This window comes from Bombina bombina, chromosome 2 (genome assembly GCF_027579735.1).
Source record: "Bombina bombina isolate aBomBom1 chromosome 2, aBomBom1.pri, whole genome shotgun sequence".
Taxonomy (NCBI): domain Eukaryota; kingdom Metazoa; phylum Chordata; class Amphibia; order Anura; family Bombinatoridae; genus Bombina; species Bombina bombina.
The window spans coordinates 1,079,547,325-1,079,565,229 of record NC_069500.1 but is presented as its reverse complement, the minus strand read 5'-3'; the positions used below and the strand labels follow the sequence as shown (position 1 = coordinate 1,079,565,229).

The 17,905-nt window shown below is 35.0% G+C and overlaps 1 protein-coding gene across 2 annotated transcripts in view; it reads right to left on the bottom strand.

Moving 5' to 3' along the window:
- HHIP (hedgehog interacting protein) overlaps positions 1-17,622 on the bottom strand; it is a 236,651-nt gene extending 219,029 nt beyond the window's left edge. For both annotated transcript variants that reach the window (XM_053703703.1, XM_053703702.1), the window contains exon 1: positions 17,028-17,622. In XM_053703703.1, the coding sequence (XP_053559678.1) occupies positions 17,028-17,297 (270 nt within the window). In that variant the 5' untranslated portion in view covers positions 17,298-17,622. The remainder of the gene's footprint in view (positions 1-17,027) is intronic.
- Positions 17,623-17,905: the final 283 nt, after the last annotated feature.

The following is a 17,905-nucleotide window of genomic DNA, read 5'->3' as shown; positions in this document are numbered from 1 at the left end:
CTACATTAATAGCAAAAAAAGATAATTACCTAGTAAAATAAATATTATAAATACATTATATATCCATGTATTGGAATATACTGATAACATTTGGATCAATTACATTAAATTAAAAGAGTCATAGCTTATCTGGTACCATTAAATGCCTTGTTACACTAAAAAAAGGGATATTAAAGTTAAAAATAAACTATCATCAGCCGCACAAAATTAAATTCAATATTTTTAAATTGCTTATTCTATTGTTAAATTGACATCTTTCGTTTTGTCTCATTTGTTGAAATTTGGGCCCTTTCCATGACAGTACATTAAAGGGGCACTCAAGTCAAATTATGATTCAGCTAGAACATGCACTTTTAAGACACTTTACAATTTACTTCCATTATCACATTTTGCACATGCTTTTTATATGCACACTTTCTGGGGAACCAGATCCTACTGAGCATGTGCACAAGCTCAAAGGGTATACGTATACTAGTCTGTGATTGGCTGATGCCTGTCACATGATACAGGAGGCCGGAAAATAGGAGAAAAAAATACATTGTCAGAAAAAAAAAAAAGGTGTTATTGCATAGTCCTTTTATTGTTAAATTGTTAATTATACAATTCTACTGCATTGAGTGGTCCTTTAAAGGGATACTAAACCCTTTTTTTGTCATGATTTAGATAGAGCATGCAATTTTAATCAACTTTGTAATTTACTCCTATTATTATTATTATTTTTGTTTTCTTGCTATCTTTATTTGAAAAGGCAGGAATGTAAGCTTAATATCTGGCCCATTTTTGGTTCAGAACCTGGGTAGTACTTGCTGATTGGTGGCTATATTTAGACATGCATGATAGTGTTAATATTTAGCAATGCTCGATCTGTAGAAGAAAGCATATTAAAAAGATTTCAATGAAAAACTTTAAATTCTAAGTTTTTAGCTGCCAACATGTGGAGAAAAAAGAATCCAGGGACACCTTACAGTAAAGCAATCAAGTAAGCAGGGTTTCCATAAATTGCACACAATATACGCAAATTATTACATTTTGCATTATACAATCTAATTTGTAAACTGCAGGAGATTCAGTGATGCCAGTTTAGGCATATTATTTCATTATTCTGCTGTAAGACCCGCAAAGACTTCCCACAGCACTTTTAAAACCATGCCAAGCCCACAGCAAACAAACAACTATGCCAAGCCCACAGCTCAGGGCAAATTATTACAATATGAGTTAGAATCATAGAACTATTATACAAAGAGAGAGGAGGCCACAAACCGGGGCTATCGCGGGAAAATAATGGCAGTGTCCAGCTCTAGTCCATGAAGTCTACACACAAGTCAGGATTTAAAGGGATAAAAAGCTCAAATAGAAAATTTATATAAAATAGTTCCGTATCGAACAGTTTTATTTTTTGATCACAAGCCTATTTTTATTTTTTTAAATGCTTATAACATTTGATTAGAATTTAAAAAAAAAAAGTTTGTTTAATTAGTATGGATCATCATTGATAGCTCATCATTGGCTGGTTCATAGACGCTGGTTATGCTGCCAAACTGTTCATTTTCTAAATTCATTTAGGTTCATTTCACCTGTCTTTTCTATCTGATTGCATTTGGTGTTCCTGCTACTGACATATACAGCTGTGTTAAAGGGACAGTCTACTTGAACATTTTTATTGTTTAAAAAGATAGATAATCCCTTTATTACCCATGCCCTGGTTTTTCATAACCAATGCTGTTATATTAATACACTTTTTACCCCTGTGATTAACTTGTATCTAAGTCTAATTTTGATAGACTGTCTATTTAATGAATGGCCCAGTATATGATATCTTGCACAAGTAATGTGAATCACTGGAATTGTGGGAAAAACAATAAATACAACTGCAGCATGTTTGCAAAACGCGATCTGTAAATGCATGTACATGTTAAATATTCACATCTGTTTTGTTATGTTACAGTAGTCTAGCAGCATAGAACAATATTTTCGTTGGTAGTGGAAGTGGTTTTGTGCTACAGAAAGTTAAAGGGACAGTCTAGTCAAAATTAAATGTTCATGATTCAGATAGGGCAAGCAATTTTAAACAACTTTCCAATTTATTTTTATCATCAAATTTGCATTGTTCTCTTAGTATTTTTTGTTGAAAGCTAAACCTAGGTAGATTCCTATGCTAATTTTTAAACCCTTGAAGACCGCCTCTTATCTCAGTGCATTTTGACAGTTCTTAAAGCTAGACAGGGTTAATTCATGTGTGCCACATTAGATAACATTGTGCTCACTCCCGTGGAGTTGCTTAGGAGTCAGAACTGATTGGCTAAAATGCAAGTCTGTTAAAAGAACTGAAATAAGGGGCAGTCTGTACAGACTTAGATATAAGGTAATCATAGTGGTAATAGTTTATTAATAAAACAGTGTTGGTTATGCAAAGCTGGGGAATGGGTAATAAAGGGATTATCTATCTTTTTAACCCTTTGAGCGCTAAGCACTTTCCCTCCTGGGTGCTAGGATTTTTTTTTAGTTTTTTTTTATTTTATTATTTTTTAAGGTTTTATTTATTTAAAAAAAAGTCTAAAAAAAAAATTTGAAAATTTTTTTTTTAACTTTTTTTTTTTCAGATCCCCAAGACTTACACTGTTTGAATTTAATTTGTGACCAAAAATAATGAGTGGGCAATTGTTTTCTAGGTTTTTTTGTTGATATCTAAGGTGGTTTCATATGTTGCAAGCTCTATAACCGCTCGAGTATTAACAAAAGTAGCTTTTTGTGCACGTTGTGTTGCGCTCGTATTATGAGTTGAACATAAACTGTTTTCGCTTGCGCTCAAAAAGCCGATTTTACAATATAGCGTACATACACACATATACAGTATCTCACAAAAGTGAGTACATCCCTCAGATTTTTATATATATTTTATGATATCTTTTCATGTGACAACACTGAAGAAATGACACTTTGCTACAAAGTAAAGTAGTGAGTGTACAGCCTGTATAACAGTGTAAATTTGCTGTCCCCTCAAAATAACTCAACACATAGTCATTAATGTCTAAACCGTTGGCAACAAAAGTGGAGTACATCCCTAAGTCGAAATGTCCAAATTGGGCCCAAAGTGTCAATATTTTGTGTGGCCACCATTATTTTCCAGCACTGCCTTAACCCTCTTGGGCATGGAGTTCACCAGAGCTTCACAGGTTGCCTAGGCTATAAACCCCTAATCGCTTGCGCGCAAACAATTGCGCTCCACTTGTAATCCAGCCCAATACTAGTTATAATGTAAACTGCCCTACATTATAATATATTAAATAATGTCATAAATCCTAGCAATTCTGATTACAATGCTTTGCATTAGAATGTGCTTTGCCTAAAACCTTTGCTAGATTTTTAAAATAAATGTATTTAAACTGTAAATTCATAGGTATCAAATTCATAAATAAAAACAAGTTACATAGATATCAAAGTTATTTCTCAATTGCATGTTCCAAAGCTAGGAGATTTTGAAATAACTGCCCCTACCCACCTTGGGGGATATTTTATAAGACATCATTGATGACATCACAAACTACATCATTATGGTCATCAGTTCTAACATTCCATTCGGCTTAACAAATATAAACTCTTCCTTCCTCTCTGATATATACAGAGTATATATATATATATATATATATATATATATATATATATATATATATATATATATATACACACACACATACACATATACCAGAGAGGGAGGGAGAGAGCTGACAGTTATGTGGTGTAGGGCAGTTTTGAAATAATTTGGTGGTAAGCATTAAGTATACAGCTGGCTTTGGCTTTATATTTTGCCTTTTCTGTTTCCCCTTTCTAAAAACAGGCATTTATACTAGTACATAAGTCATGGGCAAGCATTTCTGTTCATTTTGACTTTTGTGTACATTAAAATTCTCTTAAAAACTGTCATCAGTAGTAATAACTTTAATTACTGATGTTTATTCTAAAAGCTAGATTTAATTGGTGCCAATACACTGACTATGTGCAGACTACACTTACATTTATTCAACTGTGAAATAAATATTACTGGAAGTTGAGGGCAACAAAAGTATTCATATAGGAACATGAGATATGGAATGGGGTTTAATAAATTGTATAAATTCAACAGCAGCATATATTCTTTTTGTCTCATACTGTTCCAACACAGCAGTAGCCTAAAATCTTGTTCTGTGTGAGGTCTGTGGTAAAATTACCTTTCTGGAAGATTGATAGAGCCATCATTCCAGGTTTAGTTTCAATAAACTAATACTCTCTGTGAAGTCAATTATAACGCCTTCAGGCCGTGTTTAACACATTAATTGCAGTACTGGTATGTAAAACAGTCACTGTTCTTTTAGAAGATGTATATAAGTATACTTCCAGCTTTATTTTCAATGTTCTATTCTTCTTGCTGCGGTTTATCTCAAAGATCAAAAAGACTCATATTCTCATACTATTCAGTAATGCCTTAAAAAAAGCATGCTACATAAAAAACTGTTTAGTTAAGAAAGCTGATGAGGAGCAAACTATATAATGGTAAATACACACACGTATATATACACAAACATATATATACACACACACATATGTGTGTATATATATATATATATATATATATATATATACATACACACATGTATATATATATATATATATATATATATATACAAATATATATATATAAATATATATATATATATATATATATATATATATATATATATATATATATATATATATCTGAACACAAAACTGGCACTCTCTGGTCTTTCCAAAAAAATCTTTTACTGTGAAAGTAGTGACGTTTCGGGGACAAAGTATCCCCTTCCTCAGGTCTGAGGAAAGGGATACTTTGTCCCCGAAACATCACTACTTTCACAGTAAAATATATTTTTGGAAAGACCAGAGAGCGCCAGTTTTGTGTTCAGCTATATTTAATTACACTAGCACCCAGGCAGTTGATATACTGAGTGAGAGAAGCAATCACCTTCAATAAATAACATGCCACTAATAAATTTCATATATTTGCAAATTTAATCAAAGTTAATAAAGCAATAAAACACATAACACAAGGACATACATAGAACAGACAGACACACATATGGGCCCCTCATTCAGCTCCAAAATAGTGACCTAAGCCGGCAATAAGAATCCAGGTACAAAGCAGAATGAAGTACCACTTATAGGACAACAGCAGTTATAAATCCACATATGAATGTTAAATGAATAACATGAGGAATGAAATGCATCAATTATAATGAATGATGATGATGGTAAATGAAAAGTGAATGATGATGATGATGATGATGATGGTAACTGAAAGTTATGAAAATATGAATTTGTGCAGCAATTTGTTTGTGGGATCCCCCCACTGGTTTGTCCAGCAGTACCTGCTTCACAGAATGCATTCAACGTACACATCGCCTAAGTGTGGAGGAGTAGTGAGTACCATCGGACTGCTTATCTGTGAGAGTGATAATTTGGCATAAATCTGGCTTGGTATGAACTATCGCCCATTATATTATGGATGCCTGAATACTTGAATACTTTCCCTCTCACTTATTCTCTCATGTGGATACCCCACACTAGGCAGTAAGATTGGGATGATTGCAGGGATGCTGAATTTGTGTATAGGCTCCAGGTTGGCCTAAGTGATTTATGTCTCACTGACATTAGTGACTGCTCTGTATTTATCACTGCTGTGCCGCTCATATTTTCATAACTTTCAGTTACCATCATCATCATTCACTTTTCATTTACCATCATCATCATTCATTATAATTGATGCATTTCATTCCTCGTGTTATTCATTTAACATTCATATGTGGATTTATAACTGCTGTTGTCCTATAAGTGGTACTTCATGCTGCTTTGTACCTGGATTCTTATTGTGGGCTTAGATCACTATTTTGGAGCTGAATGAGGGGCCCATATGTGTGTCTGTCTGTTCTATGTATGTCCTTGTGTTATGTGTTTTAGTATTTTGGACTGTAAGTTTTTTTGCTTTATTAACTTTGATCACATTTGCAAATATATGAAATTTATTAGTGGCATGTTATTTATTTAAGGTGATTGCTTCTTTTTCCTGGTCTTTTTGGCTGTACCTTATACCGGTATCGCCTCTCTTCTCTTCAGCTTGTTTGCATAATATTTTACCAGGCTGCATATCCCTTTATATATATAATCTTTATAAATGGTGACAGGTATAACTTTCTCAAATTTTCTTTTTGTGTATTTGGTATATACATATATATATATATATATATATATATATATATATATATATATATATATATATATATATATATATATATATATATATATATATATATACACATACATATACACACATATGTATATATATATATATATATATATATATATACACACACACACACACATATATGTATATATACACACACACATATATATACAGTATATATATATATATATATATATATATATATATATATATATATATATATATACACACACACATACATATTTATACATACATATATACTATATGCTAGTCTTAGAATACACACGTATACATGGTTGCAACTCACTATATAAATACAGTCTTTATCTCTTATTTGTTAATTGAAAGTTATTTCCTGCTTCACCCTGAATTTGCAGAAACCAACACCAAACTGGTTAACATAACTGTTCCAGGGAAACCATGTCTAGGACCCACACACAGACTGTGGTTAGGATCCATCTAGGTTTGCTAATTATCCTCAACGAAATGATTATATTTAATGATGATGCAAGTGGTATAATAGCACATTTTCCAGTCCCTCCGAAATTATATACATTAAAAACAAAATTCCAAATGACCAATGTAAGCTGTGGTCTGATGCATTACCACAACAATACACATATAATTTAACGGATTTGCACGATACACATTAACTATAATATTCTGAATGATTTAAAATATGTCCAGAATTAAGCCAGAAAAAAAAAATATGTTGCAATTTGCTAGGATTTAGTGCATTTGTATGAATGTACAGTATATTATTCTGACATCTATATGATTTTATAAAATACATCTTCTAGCAAATATCCTAAATTATATCTTTATATAACTCATTGTGAATGTTATACTATTGTATACTTGTAATTAAAAAACTCTATTATATCTATATCATTGGTAAAGGGGGGTTGGAGAAATTGTTTGTTTAGTTGGTGGTGTCTGACAGAAGCCTTTGTCTGTATAGAACAAGTGCAAACAAACAAATGTAAAAGGACACACTTAAGAGCCATAATCACACAGCCATTTATTGACAGCTTGGCTGTAAGTGCTTCCAATGTATTGTAGAAGCTACTGTTTCTATTTGGAAATGTGCTTTACTTCTGGAAGAAATATAGTGAATACCTTTATCATTCATGGTTCATTGTGGCAGTTAGGTTATGGCATGACTCCTAGTATATGTCATTTAGGTAGACAGGCCAGCAACTTGATAGATCAGCATGCGGTAAATAAAGTTCTCTAAGGCTTTTACACAGCTGAAACTTGTGTTGTTGGCCTCGGCACATGCACTGCTGAATAACAGGTGCTTGCTGCACAACCAGTACTATTACTGTGTTGGGGGATATGTACTTATTCTGCATGTGCCCATTGCACCAGCATACAAACACCTCCCCTCCTCAGACAACCTACAATGGTACGTATCAGCAATGGCTCAGCATGCACAGCACAAACCAACACCATCCTCTCTGACTAAATGCAGGTGCACTGACCATGAAGTAATAATTCCTACCAGAAGCATGTTTGCTAATAAAAGTATAGCTTAAAATGCTTTTATTCAAAGCTGAAATGCATCAAAACATATTTCAGTTTTCACTATCATGCCCCTTTATTTAAAAATATGTTGTATGATTCCGTTTCCAGATATTATTAATTTTAACATTTCAAGGGATAGAATGGTCAAAAAAGAAATGTGCTTGTGCATCAAAGTGAAATAAAAGCATTTCATTTCATTATAAAAAATGCTTCTAGTAAAAGTTATTATTGTTTTTCCTGCGGCATAGGCACATATCCTTTGAAGGCCATGCACCAATATTCAAACACCACACCTCAGAGAGTCAGAAGTGGCTTATATGACACAAACTACATATTCAGAAGAAATAGACACCACCAACAGCTCTTTGAGAAGGTGTGGTGTTTGAATACTAGTGCACGGGCCCTCTCAGGATATGTGGATATGCTGCATTTTTGCTAATGAAAGTATATTGCAAAAATGCTTCAATTTCACATTGAAATACACCTGTGTAATTTCTTTTTTGACCTTTCTATCCCTTTAAGAGGTTCCTACACTACTGGTTCTACAAATATCTGCACAATCAACAATTCCACAAATACTGTCATCCTCAGAAGAGCCAAATATTTAAACTGCTATATCTTCAAAATGTTTTAAAGGAAACTAAAAACTTCTTACCTCTTCAAGTTTTAAATGAGACATTTAAAACCTGAATTTCAGTAGCTATTGAGCAGATTGCATTTTCTCCAGGCTATCAGTTGGGTCATCTAAGGTCCTCAGATGACATGATACCAACAGCTAGTGTAAAGGCAGGTTTAGGGATGAAATATTTTAGCTGGCCCCAGGCAATACTAAAAAATGGAGAGTCTGTTGTAAAATGCTCAGCCCCTTGAATAGTATAGTGACAGCTGTCTCAGTTTTAAAGATACTTCAGCCCTAGATTTTTTCAATAAACTTTGGTGTAGAAACTTGGCAATTCCATACACACACACACACACACACATATACACACACACACGCACACATATACACACACACACACACACACACCTACCAACCTAAAACAAAGTTTGGTCCTAACATTGTTAGTACATATTACCAAAATCATTAATGATAAAAAAACAACTTAAAATACATGGTTGTAATTAAACGTACTAATACCTGTTACCATCATAATTTAATCACTGTCTCTGATATCTAACAACACAAGATTATCTACACCTGAACTCATACAATGCCCTGAATCATAGGAAGGAGGAAGGGGAAGGGACACTTGAAATGTGAACAAGATAGTTCTTCTCACTCATCTATGATGAGAAAAGGGGGTAAGACCAAATACTCCCTGAAAAGGTTGGAACATTTAAACAGAGCTGAAGGACTGAAGGAGAATGATGTTCTCCAGTTTCACCCATTAGTGAACCAACTAACAAACACAATAGTGTTGTTATTCTTTTGCCATAAGCAACAAGACTCTGTGTGTGGGCAGCAGTTTAGTGAGGAGGAGGAGAAGTCGACCCCTTTTTGTCCTATTGATTTTGTCCTATTTGCATGACTTGAGCAAATTAAATGATGCAATATGGCTTTTTGTTACAAAACAAAGTAAAAGATACCACCCAGACACATATGTTGATTCGTAGAAGCTGTTTACATGAGAATAGAATGAAATCTACCGTGAACTAAGCAGAAAAATTTTATTCAGCAATGGGCATTTTTCTTTACTATGCTCAGACCAAGAAGGCTGAAAAAACTAGTTTTCTAAGGGTCTCTGAGACCTTGACAACAACACATTTACCACTCAAGAATTGCTAATTAAACTAGAACCAGAATAAGAAGGGGAAAAAAAGACACCTGACGGTTTATTTCACGTGCACTGATTGTTAATGATATCACTCGTTAAGCCCATGTCAGGGTGTTCAGATAAATGAACAATGAAAGGGGTGCATTAAACACATTCTGCATTCAAGAGGCCATACAAGAAATATAACAGTTAAAAAAATTATCCCTTAGGTATAGAAAACATAGAACAAATTATTAAGATGTGTGATAGTCTTTGTTTTAGCAATCTGTTAGGCCAAATATTCTGCTCCCGATTTACCTGGTTACGAACAAAATGTTATCACCTATCGCTGTTATTCTTTTACATTATTGTTTACAAGATTCTTTCTTACTCCTACTCATTTTAGGTAGTTTATAGTAACGCCATCAAATGTAGATGACTCAAATATTCAATCCATTTATTCCAACACTACAAGTGTACAATAACAAGCAAAACTGAACCCAAGTATAAAAAAAAAGGTTTTAAAAATAATTCTAAATCTCTCATTAATTGGATGTGTATTTTTATGCTAAAACAAAGCAAATCATAAGACACTAGGGCCATATTTAAACCTTACCCAATGAGGTACAATTTAGGGATGCATATTTTGTGTATCAGCCGATGTTGAGCATGCTGCCATGCTGGCCATTTATGGTACAAAAGCGGTACCCCTCAGAACTGTAGTAAGTAGTATTCTCAGATAAATCTGAACTATTCAAACGGATCACCCATATTTCCTATACTGCCATGTTTAATAGGTAAATGTACATGTTTATATGTAATGTCCATACTCCTTGCGCACACAACCCAATGCCACCCAATGATTATTTGATGCATCTTAGCAGGTTATGGGGTATGGCATAAATAAGAAGGGCCTACGGCTGCAAAAACCTACACCACTGCTATAGTCTAGTCTTTCGATACCTGCTAATGCTGTTGATAATTCATTTCAGTGGACTAACTTAAAAGTGTTGTAGACGGTGCACAGGTTTCTTCTTTAAACAATACCAGGTTTTGTATGCTCTGTATATTATATATATATATATATATATATATATATATATATATATATATATATATATATATATATAAGCATGCGTATTACTATGACATGAAACAAAAAATGTTATTTCATGATTCAGATAGAGCATAACATTTTAAACAGCTTTTCATTTTACTACTATTATCAAATGTGCTTCATTCTCTTGGTATTCTTTGTTGAAGGAACTGCAATACACTACTGGGAACTAGTTGAACACCAAGTGAACCTTAAGTGAGAAAATGACAAGAGGCATATATGTGCAGCCACTTATCAGCAGCTAGCTCCCAGCAATGCATCGCTGCGCCTGAGCCTACCTAGGTATGCTTTTCATCTTATGACAACAGAGAATGAAGCAAAATAGATAGATTTATTTTTTTAGATAGATTTAGTTTGTAAATTGTATGTTCTATGACTTAACTGTTCCTATAACAACAAATAAAAGTACAGTATCCTTCAATTAACACCAACACATCACGGTTTAAGAGCCCATATAGTATAGTGTTTAATATTAGCACTGAACTATTCTGACAGTATGATACATAACTGTCAAAACTACACAAAACATGATTTGTAATGATATTATTATGACTCTAGTATAGACAATTACATTATATTGTTGTTTTAAATATAGGTTGGTGAAGAAGTAACTTTTTAAAACTCTGTTGGAAATGGTATAAAGTTTAAACATTTTGCTACATTGCATTTCTAGTCTCCCTGGCAGACAAGGTGTTGCAAACTGTGCAGAAGGTGGAGGAAGTAATGAAGGTGTCAAGATAAACATCTTCTCCAGCATCTTTTTTTTCGGACTATAAAATCTGGCATTTGGTAAGACTTTCAGTTTTCCGTGTGGTCTGTAATGTGAAACTTGTTTGTGAGGATGTTTCTGTTCATGGTATGGGCATGAAGTAGCTGATAGAGAGCAATGTAATAGTCATGGTAACAGTTAAGCCTTAAGCATTGATGCAGTCTGAGGCTTCCAATGTATACACTGATGTCCAGGCCTGAAAAAAGCAGGCTCCAAACTGCAGGAATCCACCACTCCCAAACTTGGCCATATGTTCTCTCCCTTAGTTTAATACTAACACAAAATAAATCAGTATCAGTGTAAATAGAGGAAAAAAATGATGGAATTGTATTAACATACAAAACCACCTGCCAACTGATATATAAAGCTGCACATGGTATTCTGAAAAATAGGTTTGTTACTTATATGTATATAAAATTTCCATAGAAACACATATATAAAAGTTTGAATGATATTGTGTATACAGCTTTATACAAGCAGTGTAACTGATAGGCCTATGTATTAAATATTGGTACAGAAATTCACCCACGCCAGAGATAAACATGTATGTCCGTACCTATAAATCCCAATCACTTTGTTTATGAAGAGAGGTTCTGTATACATATGTGGCCCAACAAATGTATACTTGTTGTAAATATGTGTGGACAAATGACACTTACTCTGCAATCATATAAACACAATTAAATCTAAGCTAACATAAATAATAAAGGCATTTGTATACAAACTTACTTATGCCAATATGCTGTTAATCATATGTACCTATCCATGCAGTTCTATGTATGGACCACATCCTGACTATAAAAAAAAGACACTCATCTACTACTCCAAAATATTTGAACTTTGGCAAAACTATATTATTTCTACACATATCAAACAGAGCTTCAACTGTGTTTTATGTATTTCAAATATAACATAAGCAAAGTTAAAAATCACCTTAATGTCAAGTTAGTTTAAAGGGATAGGAAAGTCATTAATAAACTTGCATGATTCAGATAGAGCATGTCATTTTAAAACACTTTTAAATTAATTTCTATTTTCAAATGTACTTTGTTCTTTTGGTATACTTTGTTGAAAAATAATATGTACATATCCTACACTACTGGTTGCTAGCTGGTGATTGATGTCTGCACAAACTTGTCTCTTGCGATAGGCTCAAAAGATTTATTCAGCTAGCTCTCAGTAGTGCATTGCTGTTTCTTCAGCAACTGATACCAAGAGACTGAAGCAAATTTGATCATTGAAGTAAAATGGACAGTTGTTTAAAATTGCATGTTGTATCCGAATCATGAAAGAAACAGTTTGGGTTCAGACAATACACATCAAAGCAACAATTGTTTCCACCAACTAAACAAAATAGTTTTTTAGATAGACGATAATTTTCAGTGTATTGATTTCTCCTGGTCGTTCTTACATATTAAAATAACATAAATTCAAGAAATAACGATTATTGATGAATAAATATCAGATTAGTGTTAACTTCAGAATACAATGGGTTCAAATTAAGGGCAGACTGGCTATTAAATCAGGGCGGTAATTTGCCTCTAGGGCTATGATATTTACCTTTAAAGAAATAACTTTGAATGAAGAGTTGAGCCATTACATTACATCATGGATGTGTTTTGTGATTGCCCAGAGGCTGTATATTGCCTGTTCCAGCACTCCTGGCTGAATTCAGTTACAGTACTTGTGTTTGCTTTTCACGTTGGTGTTCTTGGGTTAGTATGACATATAGGAAAATGTTGCATGTGAAAAGTAGCGAATTTTACATCTCTCAAGTGAAACCTCTAACTACTCCACTGAGCCTTGTTACAAACTCGGTGCTAATCCTCATCATTTGCAGATTTGTTTACAGTGAGCAGCCGCCTAAGTTCTCAAGGTGCATAAAGAATTCATAAATAAATGCAAAGTGCATGAGGGTCCATCAGTGCTACTGTAGGTAATGAACGCTGGCAGGTAATGTAGCAATGATCTGAGTAATTACATGGAAGTTCACTTTTCCATGAGCTGTCATCTGACTAATGGAGTTTGGCTGCCAGTATTTGTCCAGCAATGCAGCAGCACTTTTTACTTGCCAAGGGGTTAAGGAATTACAAAAATGAAAATGTAACTAATTGTAGTTCTGGAGCCTTTCAGCTACCATCTCCATTATCACAGTTGTGTATGTCAGATATCAAATGCAATCCTCATGCCATCCAATGCAAGTCCCATAGACAATGCAAGCCTGATATTGACCAATGCAAGCCCCATACAGTCGATTGCAAGTCCCATAGAGAACAATGCAAGCCTGATATTGACCAATGCAAGCCCCATACAGTCCAATGAAAGTCCCATAGAGAACAATGCAAGCCTGATATTGACCAATGCAAGCCCCATACAGTCGATTGCAAGTCCCATAGAGAACAATTCAAGCCTGATATTGACCAATGCAAGCCCCATACAGTCCAATGCAAGTCTCATAGAGAACAATGCAATCCCGATATTGACCAATGCAAGCCCCATACAGTCCAATGCAAGTCCCATAGAGAACAATTCAAGCCTGATATTGACCAATGCAAGCCCCATACAGTCCAATGCAAGTCTCATAGAGAACAATGCAATCCCGATATTGACCAATGCAAGCCCCATACAGTCCAATGCAAGTCCCATAGAAAGCAATGCAAGCCTGATATTGACCAATGCAAGTCCCATAGAGAGCAATGTAAGCCTGATATTGACAAATGCAATCCCGATATTGACCAATGCAAGTCCCATTGAGAGCAATGCAAGTCCGATATTAAGCAACACAAGCCCTATACAGTCCAGAGCAAGCCCCATATTCTCCAATGCAAGTTCCCACACACACCAATACAAGTCCCAATGCAAGTTCCCGCACACACCAATACAAGTCCCAATGCAAGTTCCCACACACACCAATACAAGTCCCAATGCAAGTTCCCACACACACCAATACAAGTCCCAATGCAAGTTCCCACACACACCAATACAAGTCCCAATGCAAGTTCCTGCACACACCAATACAAGTCCCAATGCAAGTTCCCACACACACCAATACAAGTCCCAATGCAAGTTCCCGCACACACCAATACAAGTCCCAATGCAAGTTCCCACACACACCAATACAAGTCCCAATGCAAGTTCCCACACACACCAATACAAGTCCCAATGCAAGTTCCCGCACACACCAATACAAGTCCCAATGCAAGTTCCCGCACACACCAATACAAGTCCCAATGCAAGTTCCCGCACACACCAATACAAGTCCCAATGCAAGTTCCATACACAAAAATGCACATCCTACACACATCAATACAAGTTCCATACAAATCAATACACATCCCATACAGATAAATGCAAGCCCCAAACAGTCCAATTCAAGACCCATACAGACCAATGCAAGTCCCATACAACCCAATGCAAGCCCCATACAGTAAAATACAAGCCCCATACAGACCAAAGTAAGCCCCATACTGGCCTCTGATAGTTTTGTTGTCTGCAACATAAAAAGTTTGGATAGATTGTAATCATAAAATACCAATGAACTATATTAAATTACCAAAACTAAAGGAGAGCTCAACTTAATTGAAAATGTTATCGCACGTGAGCAAACAATTTCCCTTTGTTTCAAACAAATAATTATCTAAATGACAGTATGTTATTAACTTTCATAGCTATCTATGCTTTGAATTATCACGTGTGTTCAACATTTAAGGTTAACCCCCAATGGCTGTCAGAAAAAAAGATACATCGCATTGTGGCAGTTATGTGGTTAAAAATACTTTTCACTTATAACAACCAGCATTATAAAGATAGCAGGTGCTCTCCAATTTAAGTATTTGAGCAATTCTGGTTGTGTGATAATGTACATTTCTCCTTTAGTTGTGTGATAATATACATCTCTTCTTTAGTTGTGTGATAATATACATCTCTCCTTTGGTTGTGTGATAATATCTTACCTTTAGTTGTGTGATAATATACATCTCTCCTTTGGTTGTGTGATAATATCTCACCTTTAGTTGTGTGATAATATACATCTCTCCTTTAGTTGTGTGATAATATCTCTTCTTTAGTTGTGTGATGATATACATCTCTCATTTGGTTGTGTGATAATATCTCTTCTTTAGTTGTGTGATAATATACATCTCTTCTTTAGTTGTGTGATAACATCTCTCCTTTGGTTGTGTGATAATATCTCACCTTTAGTTGTGTGATAATATACATCTCTCCTTTGGTTGTGTGATAATATCTCTCCTTTGGTTGTGTGATAATATCTCACCTTTAGTTGTGTGATAATATTAGATATTACATCTCTTCTTTGGATGTGTGATAATATTACATCTCTTCTTTGGATGTGTGATAATATACAGCTTTCTTTTGGTTGTGAGATAATATACATTTCTCCTTTGGATGTGTGATAATATTACATCTCTCCTTTGGATGTGTGATAATATACATCTCTCCTTTGGTTGTGTGATAATGTACATCTCTTCTTTGGTTGTGTGATAATATACATCTCACCTTTGGTTTTGTGATAATATACATCTCACCTTTGGTTGTGTGATAATATACATCTCACCTTTGGTTGTGTGATAATATACATCTATCCTTTGGTTGTGTGATATATACATCTCTCCTTTAGTTGTGTGATAATATACATCTCACCTTTGGTTGTGTGATAATATACATCTCACCTTTGGTTGTGTGATAATATACATCTCTCCTTTGGTTGTGTGATATACATCTCTCCTTTAGTTGTGTGATAATATACATCTCTCCTTTGGTTGTGTGATAATATACATATCACCTTTGGTTGTGTGATAATATACATCTATCCTTTGGTTGTGTGATAATATACATCTCATCTTTGGTTGTGTAATGATATGCAACTCTCCTTTGGTTGTGTGACTTTGGTTGTGTGATAATGTACATCTCTCATTTGGTTGTGTGATAATATACGTTTACCCTTTGGTTGTGTGATAATATCTCGCCTTTAGTTGTGTAATAATATCGCTCCTTTAGTTGTGTAATAATATCTCTCCTTTAGTTGTGTGATAGTATCTCTCCTTTAGTTGTGTAATAATATCTCTCCTTTAGTTGTGTGATAGTATCTCTCCTTTAGTTGTGTGATAATATATCTCCTTTAGTTGTGTGATAATATCTCTCCTTTAGTTGTGTAATAATATCTCTCCTTTAGTTGTGTAATAATATCTCTCCTTTAGTTGTGTAATAATATCTCTCCTTTAGTTGTGTGATAATATATCTCCTTTAGTTGTGTGATAGTATCTCTCCTTTAGTTGTGTAATAATATATCTCCTTTAGTTGTGTAATAATATCTCTCCTTTAGTTGTGTCATAATATACATCTCACCGTTTGACAAAGTACTGCATAGTTTAACAAGTTACTTGCACAACATATAATCCTAGACAACAGGCATATCTAGGATGAACTGGCATAATTACAAATCACAATTAATTGTATGCAATAGATTGAGATGCATATAGCTGATAGATGAGCTTAAAGGAAACGGATTTCAACCCCTCAGTAACCAAGTCCTGTGTGTCACACAAGGAGATCTGTACCATTTGATGCAATCAGCCACATGTTGCTTACCTTTGGGTCCAGATGTATTCCTGGGCTGTCAGGCTTGGAACAACAGGACAGACGCGGATAGAGCCCCCTACAACTCTCTCCTGCTCCCCCCAAATCCAAGGTCTGCAGCTTCCTATGTCTCCTCTTTACGCGTTTTGGGGGACTTCCATTTAAGCACCTTCTTCTCCTAACAGCAGAGTCAGATTTCTCTCCATACTTAGCTTCACACTCAATAATTACCAGCGCAAGCCCACAAACCAGCATCCACTGCAGCACCAGCATCGTATTCATAGCTACAACCTCTGTACAAACAAGTGTCAGCTCCTATCACTTGATAGCAAAACTCATAAAAAAAGATGTAAGATGCTAAAACGTTTTAAAATAATGTGTAAAAAAAGTTCAAGAAACAATAATAGTTTGGTGTATTGTTATTGTGGGGTATAATACAGTGGGTGTCTCAGGTGAGTCTGTATTGTGCCAGCCAGGTGTCATCGGCTGCGTGGATTTGCTCCTTGCAGGGGATCAGGAAGTGAGAGATGCTGGCACAACGGTGCTGGGTTCTCTATGCTGCCCTGGGATGCTGCTGCCTGTGTTTGCTGCTTGTACTGCTCTTGCATCTCCGCAGGACTCTCATGTTTCGCTCCTCTTTTTAGTTCTTTTTAACTGGAGCGCAGGGAGGTGCTGCCACCCCGCGCCCCTTGACGTCACTGTTCCACGCACAAACACAGCATGCACCAGAGTGGGGATAGACAAGAAGGCGAGAGGAAACTTATGCAGCATACTTAAGTGAAGACAAGCTGCATGTAACACACTGGAGCTGCCTGATATTAGGGTATCACTGTTTAGCTGAATCTGGCACCAATAAAGGGTTAAATACTAAAAAAAAAAAAAAATAGCTG